General features: G+C 37.2%; 1 protein-coding gene across 1 annotated transcript in view; it reads left to right on the top strand.

Moving 5' to 3' along the window:
- The first annotated feature begins 104 nt into the window (after positions 1–104).
- SGTB (small glutamine-rich tetratricopeptide repeat (TPR)-containing, beta) overlaps positions 105–23,829 on the top strand; it is a 39,590-nt gene continuing 15,865 nt past the window's right edge. Inside the window, exons 1-5 of the mRNA XM_008567774.1 lie at positions 105–244; positions 1,376–1,497; positions 12,989–13,092; positions 16,449–16,518; positions 20,409–20,508. Coding sequence (XP_008565996.1) covers positions 1,398–1,497; positions 12,989–13,092; positions 16,449–16,518; positions 20,409–20,508 — 374 coding nt within the window. The 5' untranslated portion in view covers positions 105–244; positions 1,376–1,397. The remainder of the gene's footprint in view (positions 245–1,375; positions 1,498–12,988; positions 13,093–16,448; positions 16,519–20,408; positions 20,509–23,829) is intronic.

Raw genomic sequence — 23,829 nt, 5'->3', positions numbered from 1 at the left:
CCGCCCCGCCCCGCGCGTCCGGCACCGCCCCTGGGGCGGTTCTGGCGAGACCCGGGAGCTGGAGCCAAGCCCAGCACCGCCGGCTGGGCTGAGGAGGCGGCGGCGGGGTGCGAGCCGGGAAGTTTGGGCGACCGCTGCCGCTGCTGCGATCCGAGCCAGGCTCGAGCCCTGAGGACGAGGGAACGGGAGGACCGGCTCACGGACGCCCCGGGCCCGCAGTTGTCGTCTCGCGTCCTCCTGCCTGGTAAGGGGCAGGCTGCGTCTGGGAAGGGTGCGTCTCCCGCTGCCCCCGATGGAGGCCTGCATCCCGCGCCCGTCACAAACCCCGTCAGGGCGGAGGCGAGGCCCTTGTACCGGAGAGAGGGAGAGGGAGGTCGATGAGTTCTGGGGAGAGCAACGGGGAAACCTCCTGGGAGAGGTTGGACATCTTTCCCCTCCGAACCCCTTTACCCTCATTCTGTTTTCATCTTCTGCCCTGGGGCCTTATTTAATGCTTGTAACCCCATGGCCTAGTGGCTGGGCTGGCCTTTAAGGTAACTATACGAATAATAAACATCCTAACGGCGGGTACCACACCCTGGCTTTGAATTAGAGAAACCGAGGAGCAGATGGATGATGCGATTTAGTGGAAATAAGCATTAAAGCCCGCTGGCCCTGCGCCACTGTTTAGATGCGATAGTATTCCATGTGAATGAACATGACCGGGAGCTTCCAGCCTGTGCACGAGAGCACAGCTACTGCAGAGACCGCTGTGCGGTTTGTAGTATCCATCGACTCAAGCAATGATTTCCTGACATGTCTGTTGATTAAACAGAAATGCCATTTTTATTAAGAACGACACTCAACAGCTGAACAACCTTTCATGAATATATTTCCTCATCAAATAACCTACAAAAGAAGATGGAGCGTAAATTATTAATATATCTTTAAAAAATCTCATGAAATTAGAAGTTGCTCAGTGTGGATCAGCTTCTTAGTCAGCAGTAGGAAATCTGCCTCAACTCAGTAATGAGGCCTTTGGGTGTATTTCTGTATCTGTATCTGCACAGTACCATATATACTGTTAAGAGAGAGTGACACATTCAGTGAGAGTCTAAACTTATGTTATACAAGTTTTGAAAAAAAATTTACTTAAGCAAGATTTAACATAGTCTAATACTAGTGGATATAAATAAAATATGCAATACATTACCATAACAATACTTTGTGCTCTCCTGCTCCTTAAAAAGGGAAAGATTGAAGGTAATACAGGTTTCTTGTTTTTTACTCTTAATGTAATTTATAACCCTTGTTCTTTATTAACTTTGTAATTCATAACTTTTCTTACCAATTCTTTAAAATAATTTAGCTCAGTGTTTTCATTTTTTTTATCAAGGAAAAGTGTTTAAGCTTCTAAAATGTCATCAATCAAGCACCTCGTTTATGCAGTTATTCGTTTCTTACGGGAACAAAGTCAGATGGATGCTTATACTTCGGATGAACAAGAAAGTTTAGAAGGTAGTCACCTGTTCTTTGTGTTTGTGTTATAAGTAAAGACTAAAATAGCTATAAGTGCAACTTTATGATGTATTGTAATAAAATTAAGAGATTTTGTTTATGATCTATTGTAATAAAATCAAAAATATTTTCTCATTTCAAGGAGAGGCCTAACCATAAGGTTATCTCATTTCCATTCTCTGAAGCTTGTTTAGTTTGTTTTAATTAACAATAAATAAGAGGACTATTGTTCATTTATTGAACAACTACCATATATTAGAACTATGCTATTCTTATTATAGGGATTTTTTTCTTCACAGTGACTGTTAAGTTAGTATTATCCTCATTTAAAAAATGAGAAAATAAAGCCAGATGGATTAAGTAACATGATACAGCTAGTATATGACAGAACTGAGATTTGAACCCTGGTTCTTACTCTGAAGATCTTGTCTTCTTTTTCTAACAGGAAAGCATCTAGTTTAGAAATAGTATATGGGCCAGCCCATGGCTCACTCGGGAGAGTGCGGTGCTGATAACACCAAGGCCATGGGTTTGGATTCCATATAGGGATGGCCAGTTAGCTCACTGGGTGAGCGTGGTGCTTACAATGCCCCGTCAAGGGGTAAGATCCCCTTACTGGTCATCTTTAAAAAAAAAAAAAAAAAGAAATAATATATGAAAATAACTTAGTCATTGTAAGAGCCCTATGTAAAAGTCTATAATTATACCATTAATGAGCTCTGGTAAGTTCCTGTTTTGGGGCTTGAAATGAGAGGATTTTTACCCTTGTTTTATGTGAACTTTAAATGTTGGATTTGGTGACTTGTATGATCACATCATGAGTTTCCTTGACACCATCTTTGTGCTTCATGTTTATGCATTATAAAATTTAAATTCAGTGTAACCATAACAAGATAGAATTCTGCAGATGGGCTTGTGGAGATTCAGTGAGCCTACTTTCCCTGTGGCCTAAAGACTTAATTATTGCAATGAGAGTACATGTGAATTTCCTGTCTTGAAGCTGCTACTTCTATAAAGGGGACACATCTATTAATGTCAATGAGACTTCTCTTGCAAATATGCTTTTAGGAGGTGGAGATGAAAATTGGGCATTTGCTCTAAATCTGCTTGCAGTCTGGTGAGATGATGTCTTTCCAGGTGGCTGTGAGAGGAGCAGGTGATGCACAGTTGGAAAATGTTGCAATCAGTCCATTTATTATTAAGGTCTATTCATCCTCGTTGATTGTTGAACTATGTGAAGATAAAGGTGATTGGTTATCTAAGAAAAATGTTGGTTATGATTGCTCTGCAGCAACCAGATAAATGTAGTCATTTAATAAAAGATATTTCTTTTCTAATCAAAGACAGTTTAATACTTTTAAGGATCAGAAAGAAAATTGCGAGTTTTTTAAAAACCAGGATGTTATGTCCTATTTTTAGGATGTTATTCAGCCAAAAATATGTGCATTCAGCTGTTTGTTATATATGCCAGTAAGAAATGGTGCCAATTGTTTTTAACTGACCCCTATTTTTGACTCTGTGAGTCTAATTTAATTGAACATGAAATCATGCGGAGGTTTCTGCCCACCTTCTAGACATTTTAAAAAGCACTAGGAAAGGAACCTCAGTTCTAATACCAGTTTTATCATTATTATGAAGTTGGTGTATCATCAGCTTTGAGTGTTGTCATCAGATTATGTCACCCACTCGTAATTGTTGTCATCTACTGACAGTTGCTTCAGTTTTTGATTGGTTCTTGTTCACTGTCGCTCTGTGTAGCACTACTTGTCTTAATTCTTGGCAATTACAATATTCTCATAGAGGATTCCTCCAGTTTCCTTGGCTCTCAGTTCTTGACCTTCTCTCCTCCAGTATTACCTTATGTATGATAGTGATCTAAGGTATGATCAAGTGGTTACATCAGTGGTTCTCAACTTGGGGGCGATTTTTCAATGTCTGGAAACATTTTTGATTCTCACAACTGGGGGGCTTGTATTACAGGCATCTCGTGAGTGGGCAGAGGCCATGAATGCTGCTAAACATAATACAGTGCACAGGACAGCCCGTGACAACAAGGAATTATCTGGTCCGAAATGTCAGAATGCAGAGAATAAGAATCTTTTCCTAGTCCTTATCATTACCAAAATTGCATTCTTCCCATAATCTCTGTCTTAAACATTTCACTTCTTGATTACTACTGCCTGTCTTTCTAGCCCAATCCCTGTAGAATCCCTACTCCAACAATTCTTTACTCCTACCAATACCTCCAGTCTGTTCATCTTCATCTTTTCCCACTCCTCTTCTTATCCATCTTAAATTCCATTATTGATCCTTATAATTATTCCCTTGTATCTTCCTCCCTTCTCCCTTTCTTGCAAAACCAACCTTGTGTAAGTCCAATTATCCACCTACTATGTACCCACATCCATGTGGCTGTATATCGATGGAGCAGAACACAACTTTGTCGACTAATTCCACTTTAAATTCATGACCATGAAGCTCAAGGAGAACTTCAGTGCGGACAGGCAATTGCACTGTCTGTCTGTTCCAAGTTCATTCATACTTTCCTGGATGACCATTTTAACACTTTCTCATGCTTTCTCAAAACCCCAAACCTCTTCTCCTATCCTCACTTTTAGTTGATGACTTTGCCTCATACTCCACCAAGGAAACTGAAATAATAGGAAAACAACTTCCACAGACTCCCGTTGTCTATCAACCCACCCACCAGCATCAACACCCACATACTCTGCTTGCCTGTCTGACTTTTACCACAGATGGACCATCCATGTTCCTTTCTAAATGGAACCCCTTTACTGGTATGCTGGATCCCATCCTGTCTCACCTACTCCAGTATATCATTGTAGTTATTCTACCCTCTTTGTCTTATATCATCAAATTTTCACTCTCTACTGGATCATTTCCATCAGAGTATAAACACCATTATTTCTCCCTTCTTAAAAAAAGCAAACGAAAACAAATAATTATACTTGCCCTACTACCTTCTCACCTGTATTAGTTCGTTTTTGTTGCTTATAACACAATACTTCAAACTGGGTAATTTATAAAGAAAACAAAATTTATTGCTTATCGTTTCTGAAGGTGGGAAGTCCAAAGTGCATCTGGTGGTGGCAACAGTGACCCAGGAGTCTCACATTGCAAGATGGTGGAAGCAGAGAGAGCAGAGAAAGAGACAGACAGACTCCTCTTCTTTTAAAGCCCTCAGAACCACATCCCTGACCACCATTTTTAATCCATTCACTAGTGCACGTCCTACAATCCAAACACCCCTTCAGAGCCCTACCTTTCAATTACTGTAATAGGATTTCCCACCCTCTTAACAGTCACACTAGGGGCCAAGTTTCTTTTTTTTTAAAGATGACCGGTAAGGGGATCTGAACCCTTGGCTTGGTGTTGTCAGCACCACACTCAGCCAGTGAGCAAACCAGCCATCCCTATATAGGATCCGAACCCGTGGCCTTGGTGTTATCAGCACCTCACTCTACCGGGTGAGCCACGGGCCAGCCTGGGGCCAAGTTTCTATACATAAAACTTGGGGGATGGACACAATTCAAGTTCCACTGAGTTTTGGGGGGACGTAACTCAATCCATTGCATTCTGCCCCAGCCCCCCCACCCCAAGCTCATGTCCTTTTCACATGCAAATACATTCATTTCATCCCTAAAGCCTTGTTTCAACTAAAAACTCCAAAGTTCAGGGGCCGGCCTGTGGCTCACCTGGGAGAGTGTGGTGCTGATAACACCAAAGCCACAGGTTTGGATCCCTATATAGGGATGACCAGTTAGCTCATTTGGGAGAGTGTGGTGCTGACAATCCCAAGTCAAGGGTTAAGATCCCCTTACCAGTCATCTTTTGAAAAAAAAAATAAATAAAATAATAAAATAAAAACTCCAAAGTTCAAAGTCCTATCTGTGAAATCAATATAAGTCATCTACTTCCAAGATACAATGGTGGGACAAGCATAGGGTATATATTTCCATTCCAAAAGGGAGAAATAGGCCAAAAGAAAGGTGTAACAGGTCCTAAGCAAGTCTGAAACCCAGCAGGGCAAGCATTAAGTCTGAAAGCTGGCAAATTGTGTACTTTGACTCCGTGTTCCACCTCCTCCACATGCTGGTGTGGGGGTTGGGTCCCCAAATTCTTGGGCAGCTCTGCTTCTGTGGCTTTCCTGACCTTAGGCTACACTTCAGCTCTCTCAGGCTGGTGTTCCACTCCGGTAGCTCCACAGGTCTGGGGTCTCCATGGCGGTCCCTTTCTCATGGCTTCACTAGGCATGGCACTGTTAGGGTTTCTCTGCTGCAGCTATGACCCCATGTTTCTGCTTAGCATTGCTCTAGTGAAGACTATGTGGTGAATACGCTCCTACGGCAGATCTCTTCCTGGGCTCCCAGGCTTTTCCATATGTTCTTTGAAATCGTTATGGAGGATCCCAAGTCTTCACAGCTCTGGCATTCTGCAAGCCTGCAGAACTAACACCACATGGATACCACCAAGGCTTCCAGCTTGTATTTTCCAAAGCTGCATGTCCAGTCAATTTACCCACAGCTGGAGTAGCCAAAGCAGCTGGGGGTACTGGTGCTGGAAGCAGCTTCCCAAAGTGGTCCTGGGCATTGAGTCCCTGGAGGGCTCCTCAAGCCTGTTCCCCAAGACCATTCTGTCTCCCTAGGTCTTTGGGCCAGAAATGGAAGAGTTGGCCCCAGAGGCTTTTGCAGTGCCTTCAGGGCCTTTTTCTCCTTCTCTTGATAATCCCTTTCCTTTGTACTAATTTTCTTAGCTAATGGTTACTGGGCTGCACCACTGCATGCTCTCTGCTTCTCTACCACATGGCCAGGCTGCACATTTTCCAAATCTTTATGCTCTGCTTCCCTTTTAAATTCTGGCTTTATGTCATGCCTTTGCCACCATAACTCAGAGTAGGCTGTTGCAAGTAGCCATGCAGCTTCCTTAATACTTTGCTGCTTAGAAATTTCTTCCAGCAGATACTCTGGTTCACAACACCTAAGTTCCAACTTCCACAAATTCCTAGGGAATGGACACAATGCAGCCAAATTCCTTCCCAGTTCACACCAAGGGTGATGTTTGCCCTAGTTTCTGATCAACTCCTTATTTCTATATGAGACCTCCTTAGAAGGGTCTTTACAGTCCATATTTCTATCAGCCTTCTTCTCGCCACCATGTAACCAGTCTCTAAGACATTCCAACCTTACCGTTGTCTCTGTCTTCTGCTGCTGCTTCCCCATTTTCGAGTATTTGTTATAAACAGCACCCCACTTTTCTGGTACCAATTTTCTGTATTAGTTCACTTTTGTTGCTTATAACAAAGTACACTGAACTGGGTGATTTATAAAGAAAATGAAATATATTGCTTACAGTTGCTAAGGCTGGGAAGTCCAAAGTCCATCTGGTGGTGGTGACAGTGACCCAGGGGTCTCACATTGCAAGATGGTGGAAGTAGAGAGAGCACAGAGAGAGACAGACAGACTCTCCGCTTCTTTTAAAGTCCTCAGAACCACGCCCCAGACCACCATTTTTAATCCATTCACCAGTGCATGGTTCTACAATCCAATCACCCCTTCAGGGCTCCACCTTTCAATTATCATAATAGGATTTCCCACCTTCTTAACAGTCACAGTGAGGGCCGAGTTTCTAATACATAAAACTTGGGGCACACAGTTCAAGTTTCAGTGAAGTTTGGGGGGACATAATTCAATTCACTATACCTCCCCCCCCCCACTGAACCATCACCTAATATTTTGTCTCCCTTTGCAGCAAAACTGTTTGAAAGTGTTGTCTATACAGTTGACCCTTGAACAATGTGGGGCATGGGGCACTGACCCCCAGTGCTGTCAAAAATCCACATGTAACTTTTGACTCCCCCCAAATTTAATAGCCTACTGTTGAACGGAAGCCTTAACAGTTGATTAACACATATTTTGTATGTTATATGTATTATTTACTGTATTCTTACAATAAAGTAAGCTAGAGAAAAGAAAATGTTATTAAGAAAATCATAAGGAAGAGAAAATACATTTATAGTACTGTATGCATATTTACTGGAAAAAATCCACATATAAAGTGGACTCTCACAGCTCAGATCTCTGTTTAAGGGTCAACCATATTTGCTTTCTCCAGCTCCTCTCCTTCTCTTCTTTCCTGAACCCACTCCAGTTAGGCCTGGGCCTCCATCTCTCCATGCACATTGCTCTCTTCAAGGTCATTAGTGATTTCTGTGTCGTTTATTTCAATGGTCAGTTCCCAATCTTTATCTGACTTGTTAGCTGCCATGGGTAAAGTTGAGGATGGCTCCCTCACATCCTCCTGCCCCATATACTTCATTCATTTAGCTTCCAGGACACCTTGTTCTTTCTTGCTTGTCTTCTTATCTCATTGTTTACTTCTTCTCTGTCTCCTTTGCTGGTTCCTCTTCTTTTTCCTGACCCGGAGTGCCCAGGGTCTACTGTTTGATCCTCTTCTCTTCATTATCTACACTCATTTCTTTGGTGACATCATTCAGCTTCTTGGCCTTAAATACCCTTTACTTATAGCTGATATTTCTCAAATTTATATACAGAGCCCAGACCTTCCTTCTGAACTGCAGAATTGTATATCCAACTGCCTACTTTCATCCCTACTTGCATGTCTAAATAGGCATCCCAAATTTAACATTGCTGAAACTGAACTCCTGATCCTCCCACCCAAAATCTGTTCTATCTGCAACTTCCCTATCTCATTTGATGGCAACTCCATCTTTTCTGTTGCTCAGCCTAAAAACTTGGGTATCATTTTGGAATCCTTTCTTTCTCTCATACTCTACAGCTAATCTTTCAATACATCCTGTTGGCTGTACCTTTAAAACATATGTACAGTCTGACCACCTCTTCCAACCTCCACTGATATCACCCCTGGTTAGAACTAAGTATTTCTCACCTGTTTTACGGTGATAGTCCCTAACTGGTCTCTGTGCTTTTATTTTTGCCCCTCCATTGAGTATTCCAAACACAGCCATTAGTGATGCTTTAAAACAGGGTATATCAGATTTCATGGTTTCTCTACTCAAAATCTTACAGTGGCTCCTCATGTTACTTAGTTACTTAATGGATCTACATAATTTGGACTTCTGCAACGTATTGTTCACCTACTCTTCTCCTTTCTCATTAGGCTTCAGCCAAATTAGTTTCCTCTCTTTGAAGCACTAAATCCTCTTGCCTAAGGGCTATTTCTTTAGCTGGTTCCTCTGCCTGGAATGGTCTTCCCCCAGAAAGTGGTAACACTCCCTATCCTTCAAGTCTTTGTCAAATCCCTTTCTCAATGAGGCCTATGCTGAACTCTGTTAAATCTACAGTCTGCTTCCCTGCTCAGCTCCCTAAAGTCCCCATCCTCCTTACCCTCTGCTACTTGTTTATTGTCTATAATCCATCTTTCCATCCCCTACTAGGACATAAACTTCAAGAGGTTAGGGATCTTTTCTGTTTGATTCACTGATATATTGAAATTATCTAGAAAAGTACCTGACACATGGTAGGTGATCAATAAATATTTTTTTCTTTTCTTTTTTTAATTTTGGTGACCGGTTGGTACAGGGATCGGAACCCTGGACCTTGCTGTAACCAGTACCACGCTCTAACCAAGTGAGCTAACTGGCCAGCCCCAATATTTCTTGAATTGAATTGATGAATTGAATCCAGTGATCCTGAGCATATCACTCAGTTGGTCTGTATCTTAGTTTCTGAGTGTATTAGGTGGAGATATCTGCCCCCTCACCATCTGATATGTCAGGTTGGCTGGTTAGCTGAGTTGGTCAGAGTGAGGTGTTATAACACCAAGGTCAAGGATTTGGATCCCTGTAATGGCCAGCTGCCAAAATAATAATAATAATAATAATAATAATAATAATAATAATAATAATAATAATAATAATAATAATAATAATAATAATAATAATAATAATAATAATAATAATAATAATAATAATAATAATAATAATAATAATAATAATAATAATAATAATAATAATAATAATAATAATAATAATAATAATAATAATAATAATAATAATAATAATAATAATAATAATAATAATAATAATAATAATAATAATAATAATAATAATAATAATAATAATAATAATAATAATAATAATAATAATAATAATAATAATAATAATAATAATAATAATAATAATAATAATAATAATAATAATAATAATAATAATAATAATAATAATAATAATAATAATAATAATAATAATACCACCACCACCACCACCACCACCACCAAGGTCAAGAATTCAGATCCCCATACAGCCACTGCCAAAAATAAAAGATAAAATAAATAAATAATAATAGATGTCAAGAGAATCAGAATCAGTGAATCAGTGAATGGCAGGTACATAGCATGTGAAAACTTTTAAACTAAATGCTATATAGGTGGGATATGGTGTTTTTGAATAGATTTCTTCACTTGACTTTCTCTTTGTCACTGCCAAACACATTGTATTTGTTTGGTGTTAAAGTGGAACAATAAGAACATGTAGCATTTCTTTAGATTTTTATAACTTATTCCTGAGTGTTCCTCCTGAAAGGAGAAACAAATGTCATAATCTTTGTTTCATAAATGAGAATGTTGAGGTAAAAGTAAGTTAAATTATTACACCCAGATTATTTACCTATTTATTTCGCCTGGTTTTTTTCTTTTTTTCTTTTTTTTTTTTTGTCTTTTGTCTTTTTCCGTGTCCGGCAACGGATCGCAACCCTCAGTGTTGCCCCGGACCGGACCGGGGACTGGCAACGGGATCGCAACCCGTGGTGTTGCTCCCGCGCCTCGCTCAGCCAGCGAGCGGGAACCGGTCTGTATGTGGGATCCGAACCCTCGGCGGGAGCGCCGCCGCACCTCCCTAGCGGCGCACTTATCCAGTGCGCCACCGGGCCGGCCCTATTTCGCCTGGTTTAATAATGATAATGAGATAGTCTGAGTTCCAAGGCTGTGGTAGCTTATTCGCTAAACCATATTTCTTTCTAAATAGGTGTTAGTGAAACTAGATTTACTTATCAAAACAGAATTGTGTTTAAAAAAAAAAAGCCACCTCCTTTACTATTAATCATGTCTAGTATGTGCTAGCTCTGTGTTTTAAGGTTAGTGGCAGCAGAGATAAAGAAGTTGGACTGGATTGCCTCAACAAGATGGGGCATAAAATCCCTCAGAGTCATCACATGGACTTTTCACCTGTAAGTGTTTAGCTCTGAAGTTCCATACTCTGATTTTTAGCTAACGGCTTGGTTTGTTATTATCCATCTTTCACGTGGCTATGAATTAATGGTTTTTTTGGTTTTTGGGGTTTTTTTTTCATGGAGAAATGCTCTTAACCACGGATAATTATTATTTCCTCTGAAATTAAAATATGACTTCCATCGCAAACAAAGAAGCTAGTAGATTAAATTTATTGAGCACCTACTATTTGCCAGAATGTTAAAGTCAAAGATGAATAAGATGTAGGCCCTGTCCTCAAGGAGACAGTATAATATGGAAGACATACATTTAAGTGCATGTAATGTAGTGTGATAAGCGCAATAATAGAAACATGTACAAGCTACATGGAACAGTAAAGGAAATGACTAATCTGATCAAGGAGGGAGGAGGTACATCAAGATATATACATATATATGCATTTAATATTATTATTATTATTTTAAATAAATGTCTTCATGGCAGTGAGAGCCTATTTTCTTGTTGTCCAATGTTTTAAGTGCAAGTACAACTGCTTGGCAGTAATAGAAAGGGAGAGAATGGGGGATGGGTAAATAGGTTATTTTATATCTACAAGACACTTTGACTTATTATCATTGTTAACTTAGTTGTTTATTTCAGTCCCTTTCTAAGGAGAATTATTCTGTGGCTAGTGAAAGTAATAGTTTCTTTTATGACAGATAATTTTCTCAGGACCATATCTTTTTTTTTTTTTTTTTTTTTGAGACTGGCCGCACGGCACTCAGCCAGTGAGCACAGCTGCCATCCCTATATAGGATCCGAACCCACGGCGGGAGCACTGCTGTGCTCCCAGCGCGGCACTCTCCTGAGTGCGCCACGGGCTCGGCCCAGGACCATATCTTATAAAAGTCACATACAGGGCCGGCCCGTGGCTCACTCGGGAGAGTGCAGTGCTGATAACACCAAGGCCATGGGTTCGGATTCCATATAAGGGATGGCTGGTTCGCTCACTGGCTGAGCGTGGTGCTGACAACACCAAGTCAAGGGTTAAGATCCCCTTCCCGGTCATCTTTAAAAAAAAAAAAAAAAAGTCACATACAAATGTAAGCAAATCTGTTCCACACTGTCTGGAAGTACACTGGACATTTTGGCTACCCTCTCATCTTGTGAAGGGAGGAGAGAATTCCTTTCAAACTAGAGCAGTATCAGGATGAGAATCTGCCTCCATTTCCGTCGGAGGTACGTGTAGAGAGGAGAGATGATGCACTCTTCACTGTTATTACCCTAGTTAGGGTTGCTGGTTTGTTTATTGTCATTTAAGTAGGAACTCACCTGGTTTTCAGCTTCCATTTTCTCACCCAGCTTTCCTCTCTAATCCATTCTCAATGTTCTTACCAGAATTTTACTTCTAAACCCAAATCCAGTTGTGTTATTCTCTTTCACTAAATTCTTGTGGTTCTCCATTTGCCCATTCCATGAAGTCCAAATCTTTTAAAAATGCCATTTAAGCTGCCGTGTACGTGATGACAGACTTCCTTTCTATCATGACCTCACACCATGTCCTCCCACCCAGTCCATACCCCAGCCATACCAACCTGTTATCTTGTCATACACCAAAAATAGACGAGGTACCTATCACCATTTAACATGCTATATATTTTACTTATTGTGTTTGTCTTCCTCTTTCTATTAAATATGAGCTTCATCATGCAGACAGTAATTTTTTTCTGTTAGGTTTGCTGCTGTTTTTCTGTCACTGTACAATGCCACCTTACACATTCTAAGCGCTTGGTACACTGGCATGCATGAATGAATTTTTTAAAACTAACTTATCTATCTTCACATAAGTACACCAGGATTAATACTTAGTGCTTCCTATGTGTTAGGGATGGTGTTTTTCTTACTGTTTTTAATCAGATTGAGAATTCTATTTCTCACATTAAAAAAAAAAGATAATATTTTAGGTTTGTAGTAGGGAGTAAATTGTTAATGGCTTGCTCTTTCTTTCTGGTAGCCTTCAACAACAATATGATGTCATACATATATTGAGAAATTACATTCTAAATAACATTTTCTTTAAGTAAGGAATAAGAAATCAAGTCATCTTCCCTCAGTAGCTGGTTTATAAACAGAAATCTCTATGCAGCTGAACCAATTAGTTTGCCTTATGGTTCTGTGATCATAAATACTGAATCACCACAGATTGCTGTCCTATGAGGGGGAAAAGAAAGGTTGTTTCTTTTTTTAAGTTGTTAATTTCTTTCTCACTATTGAAATTTATTTCAAGTTGCAATTCAGTGCTTGGAGACAGTTTTTAAGATCAGCCCAGAAGATACACACCTAGCAGTTTCACAGCCTTTGACCGAAATGTTCACGAATTCCTTCTGTAAGGTATGTTGTCATTGTTTTCTTATTGGTATCTGATCTAAGTATGACTACAATTTTATGTTGGGTTGTTAATCGTTGAGGGGCCAAGCCTATAAGTAATTAATGTCTTCCTGGGTATAAGATAGATATACTATATGGATATAATTTGGGATCTAAAATATAACTCATTTAATGTGTTTTATATTTTCATATTAGTAGCTATTCTCATCCTTTACCTTCTTTTATATTTAATAATATGTCTTAGTCAGCTTTTAAGTCCTTTACAGTATCTGAGTATTTGTTGATTTCTGACATCTGAATTGATGTTACTCTAAAACATGGAATACAAATGAAAAACAAAAGTTTTAAAGTCTAGAAAGCAACTGTGAAGAAATAGATTCATTTGGAATTGAAACCATCATTTCTAAAGTGGATTTCATCAAATTTGGCCATTGACGGGGCTTTTTAAAACAGGGAAAGGTTCAGAGTCAATGTGCAAAACCAAGACTGAAATACAAGTTTTCTGATCCTGTTCCCAAAGATTGTTTGCTTGGTCTCTGATTTCTGGTCTTTTCAGTAAACATAGACCATCAGATTGTCTGAAATATTTTAAGATTAGTGAGTTGGTTAGTGAGTTTAGTTTACCTCCCATATATTTTTTCATTACATTTTGGTGCCTCATGGACTCATTTTATTTTTCTAACTCTGTATTTGAGCTTTAATACATAATGAAGAATTCAGGAGTGAAGCTGAAACATGCAGTGTATACTTCAGCCTGGAAGGTATACTGTTGACAATACCACATTTGACTGGATTCTCCAGGCTCTGTTTGTAACTCATTTTATTTTTCTAACTCTGTATTTGAGCTTTAATACATAATGAAGAATTCAGGAGTGCAGCTGAAACATGCAGTGTATACTTCAGCCTGGAAGGTATACTGTTGACAATACCACATTTGACTGGATTCTCCAGGCTCTGTTTGTGGAAATTGTTGGGAAGAAGTTCTTAGAGTTGCTATGAAGATGGTAATTTGGGAGTAAATGACTCCCTCTTTTTATACTTGGAAAAAGAATAATGCAATTACACATTAATTCATCAAAAAGGTGAATTCTAATTATATGACAAGACGTAAATAGACAATGACATGTCTCTCTGTTCCTCATTAGGGAACTCCCTTTTTCTTCCCTTTGGTTAAGGTGGGCTTTGGTTCTTTCATGGTCTGGGCTTGTGGCCTCCCCTTAGGGAACCCAGTTTCAGTGGCTGCTTATGGCTATGGTGAAGCAGACGTTCTTTACTCTTAGGTGCCAAGGCCTGTACTTGAGACAGAACTTGGATTTGCTCACTCTAGCTGCTGTCACCATTGACTTAGTACTTTAGTACTGAAGAGACCAGAACTTACTTTTTTTTTTTTTTGGCGGCTGGCTGGGATCTGAACCCTTGACCTTCGTGTTATCAGCACCATGCTCTTCCAAGTGAGCTAACCAGCCAGCCCTGAACTTTTTTTTTTAAACCTCTCAGGAAGCTCCAACTGACTTTTACACTCTGTTTGAATGAAGCTCTTTTTATTCTTTTTGTTGTATCTCTCTGATTGCATTTAATTCTAAGAAATTTGTTGCTTACTATTTTAAAAATATGGTTTATTGAAAGTGGTTTCATAGTATATCTGCAATAGTGTTATTTGTGGTATCATAATCCTTTAGTAGTCCTATTGTACAGCTCTGGCTTCATTCCATATGTGTTTGTGTTAGAGTACAGCAGAAAAAGTCTAAAACTTATCTGAAGTGGCATCAAGATTGTTGTAACTGGAGAAATTATTTGTGTCACCAAGTGTACTTGGTTGTTTTATCAGTCATTTTATTTTTAGGATACTGCTTTTCTGTTTTTTCCCCCTAATTAAATTTATATACTAAATGGATTCATTCCCTTTATTTGAAGTAGGTAATGCTTTCCCCCACATTATGAGCTGCTCAAATCTATTCAGTGATGATGAGAATTAGTTTTCAAAGTGTAAAATGATAGCACTTTAAAATAATTCAGAAGGATTTGGAAAACATAATGGATTATTATCCATTTTTCAACATGTCATATTTCTGATTCCCAAAATTTATTTTTTTCTCCATGTATAAACTGCCTAGGATTGCTGGAAGATTTAAAATAGAAGGAACCCTAGAAGCAAGTACTGTAGGGCAGTAAAGTGTCTTTGAACTACATTATACCCTAAATAGCTACAGTCAGTTTTAAGTAGTGTCCTCTACCTATGAAGGTTTCCATTTTGTTTCTATATATTTTTTATTCCAATATTTTATGCTTAGGAAAACTGATTAGTAGAGAAAGATTTTTTTAAATCATAAGGACAAGACCCATATACTTTATCAGTGATTTTGTACTTCTGAGTATTTATGTCTGATTAGCAAAGTACATGTTTAATGTTTGATCTATCACTTTTATTTAAATTTTAGTCTTAGTCAAGATAAAGGTAAGGAGGATATATCTTAAATATAATATATAGGCATAGTGGCTACAAATTATGCTTTTTTTGAAAATTGTAGACTTATTTATGAACTTCAGAGTCAAGTTTAAAAGCAATGCTATTAAATCAAGGTCTTTCAAAAATGGAAAAATACATTGTATTCCCAGTGCCACTCGAAATATTTCAAGAATTTTCAATTTAGTTTTTGTAAGCACCTTTGGTTTGAACCTTATTAATGCAAAAGAGGTTTGAGGATGATAGTAGGTGCTAAAAATAGAAATTTTATACTTTAAAAAAATCTCATGATGCAGTTAATATGTGCTCATTCTTTTAAAAATTTGGACAATGTAGAAAAATAGAAGAAACTGAAACTTTTACTTCCCAAAGTTACTGTTAATATCTTTTGATATCCATCATTCCAGCCTTTGATTTTCAATCTCTCTGTGTGTGTGCACGTGCGCGTGTGCACGCACACACATACTTAAATAATATCATAATATGAATGCTTTTTTGTAAACTGTGGTTTTGACTTACGAGGGTATCTTTTAGATAGAATATTAAACATTTTGTTTCAAAGTTTTCACTAATATAAACAATCCCTTGATCATATGATTTTTTGTTCACAAAGTGGGATTGCTGGGTGTGAGGAAAGCAAATTAAAATAAAATTGGTTCACAGTTGCCTATTATTCTCTAGAAAAATTCCACATATTCATATTTTGAATAAAAGTATGTGAGAGGACTTTTCCCCTATTTCTTGTTAACACTGTTATTTATATGTTAGATTTCATAACATGGAATTACAGATGATTTACTAAAATATGGGTAATTATGACTACTTTATTTATAGTACTCTGGGATGAGTTTTTATGTAGTTAAATGCAAGTACACTGATTTTTATTTAATTTCAGAATGACATTCTGCCCCTCTCAAACACAGTGCCTGAAGATGTGGGAAAAGCTGACCAATTAAAAGATGAAGGTGAATATTAAAAAAATTGTTTTTAATTAAACACTGCTAAATTTAAGGTGAATATTTCATACAAAAATTACTTATTTAATAACGCTTTCTGAAGCTCTAGAGAAAGTAACTGTCAACTGATATAATTCTGGTTTACACTGTCATGACTGTATTGTCATAGGTCCACATGGCATTTGTGAAACAAAAATGAACGTGATGAGTAAGGTGCCTGGGAATACAAAATGACTTGTGGACAATATAGGTATGGCTTGTTTTAAGAGAAGCAGATCTGTTGGGAGTAAAACTTACAGAATAAATAACTTAAGGGCTGGTTACTTGTAACTGTATTTGCTACTTGTATTCTAGAATCCTAAAGTTTTCTTTATGCTTAATCAAAGAGAGGAAAGTAATTGTTAGTGTTATTTTAACTTTCATATGTTTAGTGTTTTTGAGTTCTTTGAAGTTTGTTAATGCACGCATATGGCACTTGACTGTTTATTAGCCTGCACATTTGATTACTACATTCCTGAATTTTCTAATACCTGGCTATTGAAGCATTCTTGGTTTTAATAAATAACTCACTGTTGAGGATCTGTGTTCAATTTTTCCATCGTGTCAGCCACTTTAAACTATAGAGAAGAGCTAGGTCAGGCCTACAAGAATTGTACTAAGAAGCTTAGGGCATGGTCCTTATCTTTAGCAGTGAGTGAGAGCCAGTAAATTCCTGGTTCTGTATGTAGGCAGAGAGTTATTACAGATCATGCTATATTCCGAAGCTGTACATAGGCCATTTTATGGCCTTTTCTTTAATTCATACTCTGAAGAAGACAGCTGAATATTTTTTAAAAAATCACTCGGTTTCTGAGAAGGTAGATATGGAAAAGGAGCAGGCTCTTTCTGTCCTTTGGGCCTGGTCATCTCCTTATGACTATAAATATATACTGTTTTTAAAGGCTGCATAGTGTTACATGGTGCTGTTTGACAGACTTACCTAGACAGATCATTTTGTAATCCTAAATAACACTGTCCTTAATATCTTTGTCTATATATTTTTTCACTACTTTGTAATTATCTTCTTAGGATGACAGTATAAAGTGCTGTGTTTCCAACAAATAGACTGATCTCAGTTTTCATTTTTTATTTCCTCCAAGAAATGATATCACCAGAGTGTCTTAAAATCTTAGAATAGTCTGATTTTCATAAATTACATGCAAAATAAAGCAACAACCAGACCCTCATTGTCATTTGAGTTATAATATCCCCCAAAGAATTTGGATTTAAACTATCCAAATATAAATACATTTTTCATATTTTAGTTTCTAATTGGAATAGTTTAATATGATGGATTTTCTTCCCACCCAGATTTTTGTAGTGTGTGAAATCTTTAGTGATGCACTATATTCTCTACTAACATTTTACTTTTGCAGCTCTCTTGATTTAGCTCCTGTGATAACGTTAAGTAAATGGCAAATTGAGATTTTATTTTTATCCCTCATGTTTACTTCCTCTGCATGGCAGAACACTGGGAGATTGCATTGCATGCTGAGTCTGACATAATAAATGTTAGTAAGATGAGGGTGGGAGAGATGTGCAGGGTGAGATTCATTTACTGTGGTAGCATGGGTAGACTGAGTTACTTACTGCTTTTGCCTTAACCAAAAGCTTTTATTCTTTGTTTTCACTAAGACATGTCACATCTAAGATGTGTTACATATAAAGTTAAAGTAACTGTTCATTTTATCCAGATTTTGCTATTTGTGTGAAAACAAATGGCCACAGTAGATCATCAAGCATAGAGTTATTTCAGACTACATGTTGCATTTACCTACTGTGTTATTCAAGGCTTCTAGCCAGCTAGTAACCTCCTGGAACACTGCTTTCAAATATTTTGTGCACTTTGCTTCTGAAGAGCTGCAGTAAGATTAGAAGAAATTAAGAAGAGTTCTTTGCTGTCATTCTCTGACACATCACAGAAGTATAGCTATTTCTCTTAGGGTTGTGAAAACTAAAGGAGACTTTTTTTTTTTTTTTTTTTAAAAAGATGACCGGTAAGGGGATCTTAACCCTCGACTTGGTGTTGTCAGCACCACGCTCACCCAGTGAGCAACCGGCCATCCCTATATGGGATCCGAACCCGTGGCCTTGGTGTTATCAGCACCACACTCTCCCGAGTGAGCCACGGGCCGGCCCTAAAGGAGACTATTTTATAGGAGAGTGCCATGTACCTATAAAGTGCTGTGCCAGTGCTTCATTGTTATTATTTATGGCCTTTCTTTACAAATTTCTTCACTTGTGGCCTGAATTTTTATATATTGAATATTTTGTGACTTGAAGCTTTTTATCATTGTCTTATATTATAGTATACATATATATTTGTGGTAAGTATATATACATTATAGAATATACACATTTGATGTGGTTTACAGGTAAAGATATATAATAAAATTTTAATAATAATAATAATAATAATAGAAATAAAATGCCACCCCAATATAAAAAGGCCCAACAGCAACAACAAAATCTCAATAACCCAGAAAATTAAAATCTCTGACATAGAAATCTATATAAGTACTTGGACTAATGTTGTTAACTTTTTGCTTAATCATAAAAACTATGTTATCTTCTCAGCTTCTTTACAGGCTTTATATTTATTTCTTTTGGTGGGGAAGGGAATCCAATTTAATTTTTTTATTACAAAACAGATTCTGAGATGTAGTTTATATACCATACACTTTACTCCTTTAAAGTAAGCAGTTTATTGGCTTTTAGTATATTCACAGAGTTGTACTGCCACTACCATAATCAATTATGGAACATTTTTATCACCCCTAAAAGAAACTATGTACCCATTAGCAGTCCCCCTTTTTTTTAAAGGCTAGTCAAGTGAAGCAAGCAGTCACTATTTATATTCATTTCTGATTCTTAATTTGTGGTAATTTTGTATGATTTTTAGATGCTTTTATATACCTGCCTTTCCTTTAACCCTTCCTGTTCCCTGCAAATTTATACCCCCCTCCTCTCATTAAATAGCTAATAATCATCTATTAAGAAGAAGGCTAATAGTAGAGCTTCTGGTATACAGAAAGCTGGAAGGAATCATAGAGGCCTTAGAGATATAAATCCTTCCTCCTAATACCAATCGTTCTAATATTTTTAATTATGGACACTGATTTTTATAAGTGGTCAAGACACTTTTCTTTCCACCCATTTAGTGGAATACAAAAGATAGCCACAGGAAATCCCTTATTTTGCTGACCAGTTGTTAACTTAGCTAAATTATTGCCAGATGTATCTGCAGATGCCCTTCCTGAAAGTCAGTAATCTGGAGGCTAGTTATGGTATCTGAAATAATATCTTTTTAGAAATTAATCTCCCCAAATCCCCTTTTAAAAAGACTCTATCTCTGGAAGGAATAGCACATAAGAATATTATCTGCCAGTAGCATGTTAGCATGATTAGTTTTACCAGCTTACCCACAACAGAGTTCTAAGACCTTGATTATTCAGCAAATATGTGTCTTGACAGGGAAGGGGGGGAAAACCAGGTCCTGAATGAGATGCTGGTTAGGGAGGGTGTTGCATCTGGAACGGGGTGGGGCAGCCATAAAAGAGGTAAGGAAGGTGAGAAGAGGTTCAGTTTTGCCATGAGATAATCCTAATTGTTGCATTTACCTCGATTTGTTAAGGTATATGAACAGTAATTTTTAAAGACTCTTCATTGTTAAAATCGTTCAAACACACTGAAAGCTAAGGAATATCAATTCTATAGTATAATATAGAATTTATCTCCAGTGTGACTGAAAAATCATGTGGTTGACCTTCATGTTATTGTAGTTTCTATGATTAAAATTTATGTCAGCCTTTTTTTTTTGTATATCATACTTACTGTACATGTTGATTACTTTATTTTAGGTAATAACCACATGAAAGAAGAAAATTATGCTGCTGCAGTGGATTGTTACACACAAGCAATAGAATTGGATCCCAGTAATGCAGTTTATTATTGCAACAGGTAAACTGGCACTTTTGTGGCAGGTTTACAGTTCTTAAACATTTGGATTCATAGCTCTAAAGGGAAACTATAAAAGTTATTTACTTATTTATTTAGAAAATTTGGGAAGTTCAGAAAAATACAAAGGAGGAGGAAAAAATAAACCCATATACTTATCACTCAGAGACAACCACTGTTATTAACATTTTGGCATATTTTGTTTTACATAAGTTTACGCAATTTAGATTCAGCTTTGTTCACTGGGCATATCATAAACATGTCCTTATTTTATTGAAATCCTTCATAAACATTATTTATTATTTATTTATTTATTTATTTTTTCAAAAGATGACCGGTAAGGGGATCTCAACCCTTGACTTGGTGTTGTGAGCAATCCACGCTCAGCCAGTGAGCGAACCGGCCATCCCTATATGGGATCTGAACCCGTGGCCTTGGTGTTATCAGCACCGCACTCTCCTGGGTGAGCCACGGGCCGGCCCCATAAACATTATTTAAATGGTCACAAATTAGTCTATTGCTACCTCGTTCTTTTTTCTATTTCCAGCACCTATCATTGTGGCTGGCAAACAAGTATTCAGTGGTGTTATTTTTGAATAAGTGGATAGATGTACCTTAATTTACTTAACTATTGACCTACAGGTGGACATTGAGGTTGTTTCCATTTTTTTTTCACTAGTATTATAAACCTACAGTGAATATCCATGTTTCTATAATTTTTTGTGCTTCAGATTTTCTGGACTTTGGATTTATCCCTGGAAATGCACTTAGTAGGTCTAACACTATAAACATCTAAAAAGTTGTTGATATTCCACCTTCTTTGTAAATATTTTGAAAATTAATTCCTAGGAGTTTATGAATGTATCTGTTTTTGTTGCACCCTTTATCAGCACTAAGTACACAAATTATTAATTGTTAATTTATTATTATTGTTACTTTCATATTAATTGTTCTAATTTATATTTAATTTCTGGTGAGGTTGGACATTTTTCAGATGTTGGCCATTTGTGTTTTTTTCTCCTAAATTTTCTATTTATAACTTCTATACACTGAATGTTTATAGTCCCTCAAAATTCATACGTTGAAGCCTAATCTCCTAATCCCATTTGGAGGGGGACCTTTGGGAGATGATTAGGTCATGAGGACAGAACCATCATGAATAGGATTTGTGCCATTATAAAAAAGACTCCAGAGAACTGCCTTCTTTTTTTTGGCAGCTGGCCAGTATAGGCATTCAAACCTGTAACCTTGGTGTTATGAGGCTGTGCTCTAACCAACTGGGCTAACCGGCCAGTCCACCAGAGAACTGCCTTCTGAGATAGTCCCCTTTCCCCTACCTTATCTTTTGTGGTTATATTCGTTGCAGTAGTTAATATACGTAATATGCCAGGAAAGTGTCTAGTAAAGAGGTTGTACACAATAGGTAATAGCTATTATCTTCCTTATATTGACAATGAATTTGTTCTCCTGTAGCTTCTATCAATTGGCTTTATTTAATTTTTAAGGGCAGTTACAGAATAAATATGATTCTTTTTCATGATAGCACCTTATATTTTGAAGTTTGCTACCATGTTCATTTGACTTCTTTTCTCCACATTAAATGTTAGAAATTTCTTCCATTATACCTCAGGTAGTACGTACAACTTTCAGTTCTGCACCTTCACTTGAAACTTGTTCTAGTTTACCTATATCTGTTAAAGTGTAGGTCCCAGCAGTTAACAAAGTATACCTGGCATTGGTCTGACCTGTCTTGTAGGGCTCTCATTTAACCTACTGCTAAGTAACATAATTATATATCAGCATATTGTAGCATTATTTGTTAAATTCATATTTTGTTTTTGGTTGATTAAAGCCCTGCTTTTTCACACATTCTTCCTATCCTATCATTCAATCATATATTCATTTGACAAATTCTTATCAAATACCAGCTATGTACTAGGTATTTGTAGGTATTTGGAAGTACAGCTGGTTGTTTGACTCAAATGCAGGATATTATTATATTCTATCTGTATAGAATTTTAACTTGTTACATTCTCCTATTTATCTGTCCTTTAATCTTTTTGGATGATTAATCTGTAAAGTAATGTATTTGCTTTTGCTCCCAGTTTCATGTCCTCCACAAACTTGAGAAGAGTACCATGTCTTACCTTATGTCAGTTACAAGTCAACTAAAGAGTTTACAGGGAAGTGGTTAAAAGCAGGAGTTCTGAAACCAGACTCTTTGGATTCTAATTTCTGGCTCTGCTGCTTACTAACTATATGACCTTAAGCAAATTACCTAAGTATCTATGCCTTAGTTTCCCTATCTGTAAAACATGGATAATAATAGTATTTATCTCATAGGGTTGTTGTGGTGAACAAATACAGTAGTTATACGTGAAATACTCCAGGAAAGTATCTAGTAAGAGGTTGTATGCAATGAGTAATAGCTATTATCATGGCTATTTATGCAGCCTGTTTTTCTGCCCTGATCAGGTTATGAAGAGAGATACAAATTTATCAGCGTCTAAATATGTTGTCAATTATCTTTCTCTGATTTACCATTCTAGTAATAACCCTGTTAAAATAAAAAAGACATGATGTTAGTCTGATACAACTTTTTCTGAATTAATCCAGTGTCATTTCCTTTTTTTTCCAACATTTTATTGTGAAAATTTTGGAAGTTGAAAGAATTTTACAGTAAATAGTCATATAGCCATACTTAGATGTTGCCATTAATATTTTAGTAATTGGCTATATCACGTATTTATCCATGTATCTGTGCCTCTATCCATTCATTACTCCGTCTTATTTTTGGTGCATTTTGAAGCAGCCATCAGTACACTTCCCCCTAAATACACAGCACTCATATCATTAACTAAAGTCTGGTATTTGTTTACTTTCTTCTTTTGAGGTAAAATTTGCAACAACAAAATGCACAAATCTTAACTGCACTTTCACTGCATTTTGACAAATATATATACCTGTGCAACCTAAACTGCTATCACGATATTGAAAATTACCATCAGACGTCCAGTAAGTTCCTTATGCCCTTTCACAGTCAGTTGCCTTCAACACACACCAGAGGCAACCACTGTTTTGTTTTGTTTTTCCACCATAGATTAGATCTGTCTCTTCTAGAGTATTATATGAAAATAATCATATGTATTTTTCTGTGTAAGACTCTTTTTTACTTGGCATGATGGTTTTGAGATTCCATCATGTTTAAATATATTGCAGTTTACTTAGCCATTTTCCTATTCATGTTCACCTGGGATGCTTCCAGTTTTTTTTTTTTTTTTTTTTTTTTTGTCTTTTTTCCGTGTCCGGCAACGGATCGCAACC

Source organism: Galeopterus variegatus, unplaced genomic scaffold, assembly GCF_000696425.1.
Source record: "Galeopterus variegatus unplaced genomic scaffold, G_variegatus-3.0.2 Scaffold343, whole genome shotgun sequence".
Taxonomy (NCBI): domain Eukaryota; kingdom Metazoa; phylum Chordata; class Mammalia; order Dermoptera; family Cynocephalidae; genus Galeopterus; species Galeopterus variegatus.
The sequence above is the reverse complement of the archived record's forward strand: the minus strand, read 5'-3'. Positions and strand labels throughout refer to the sequence as shown.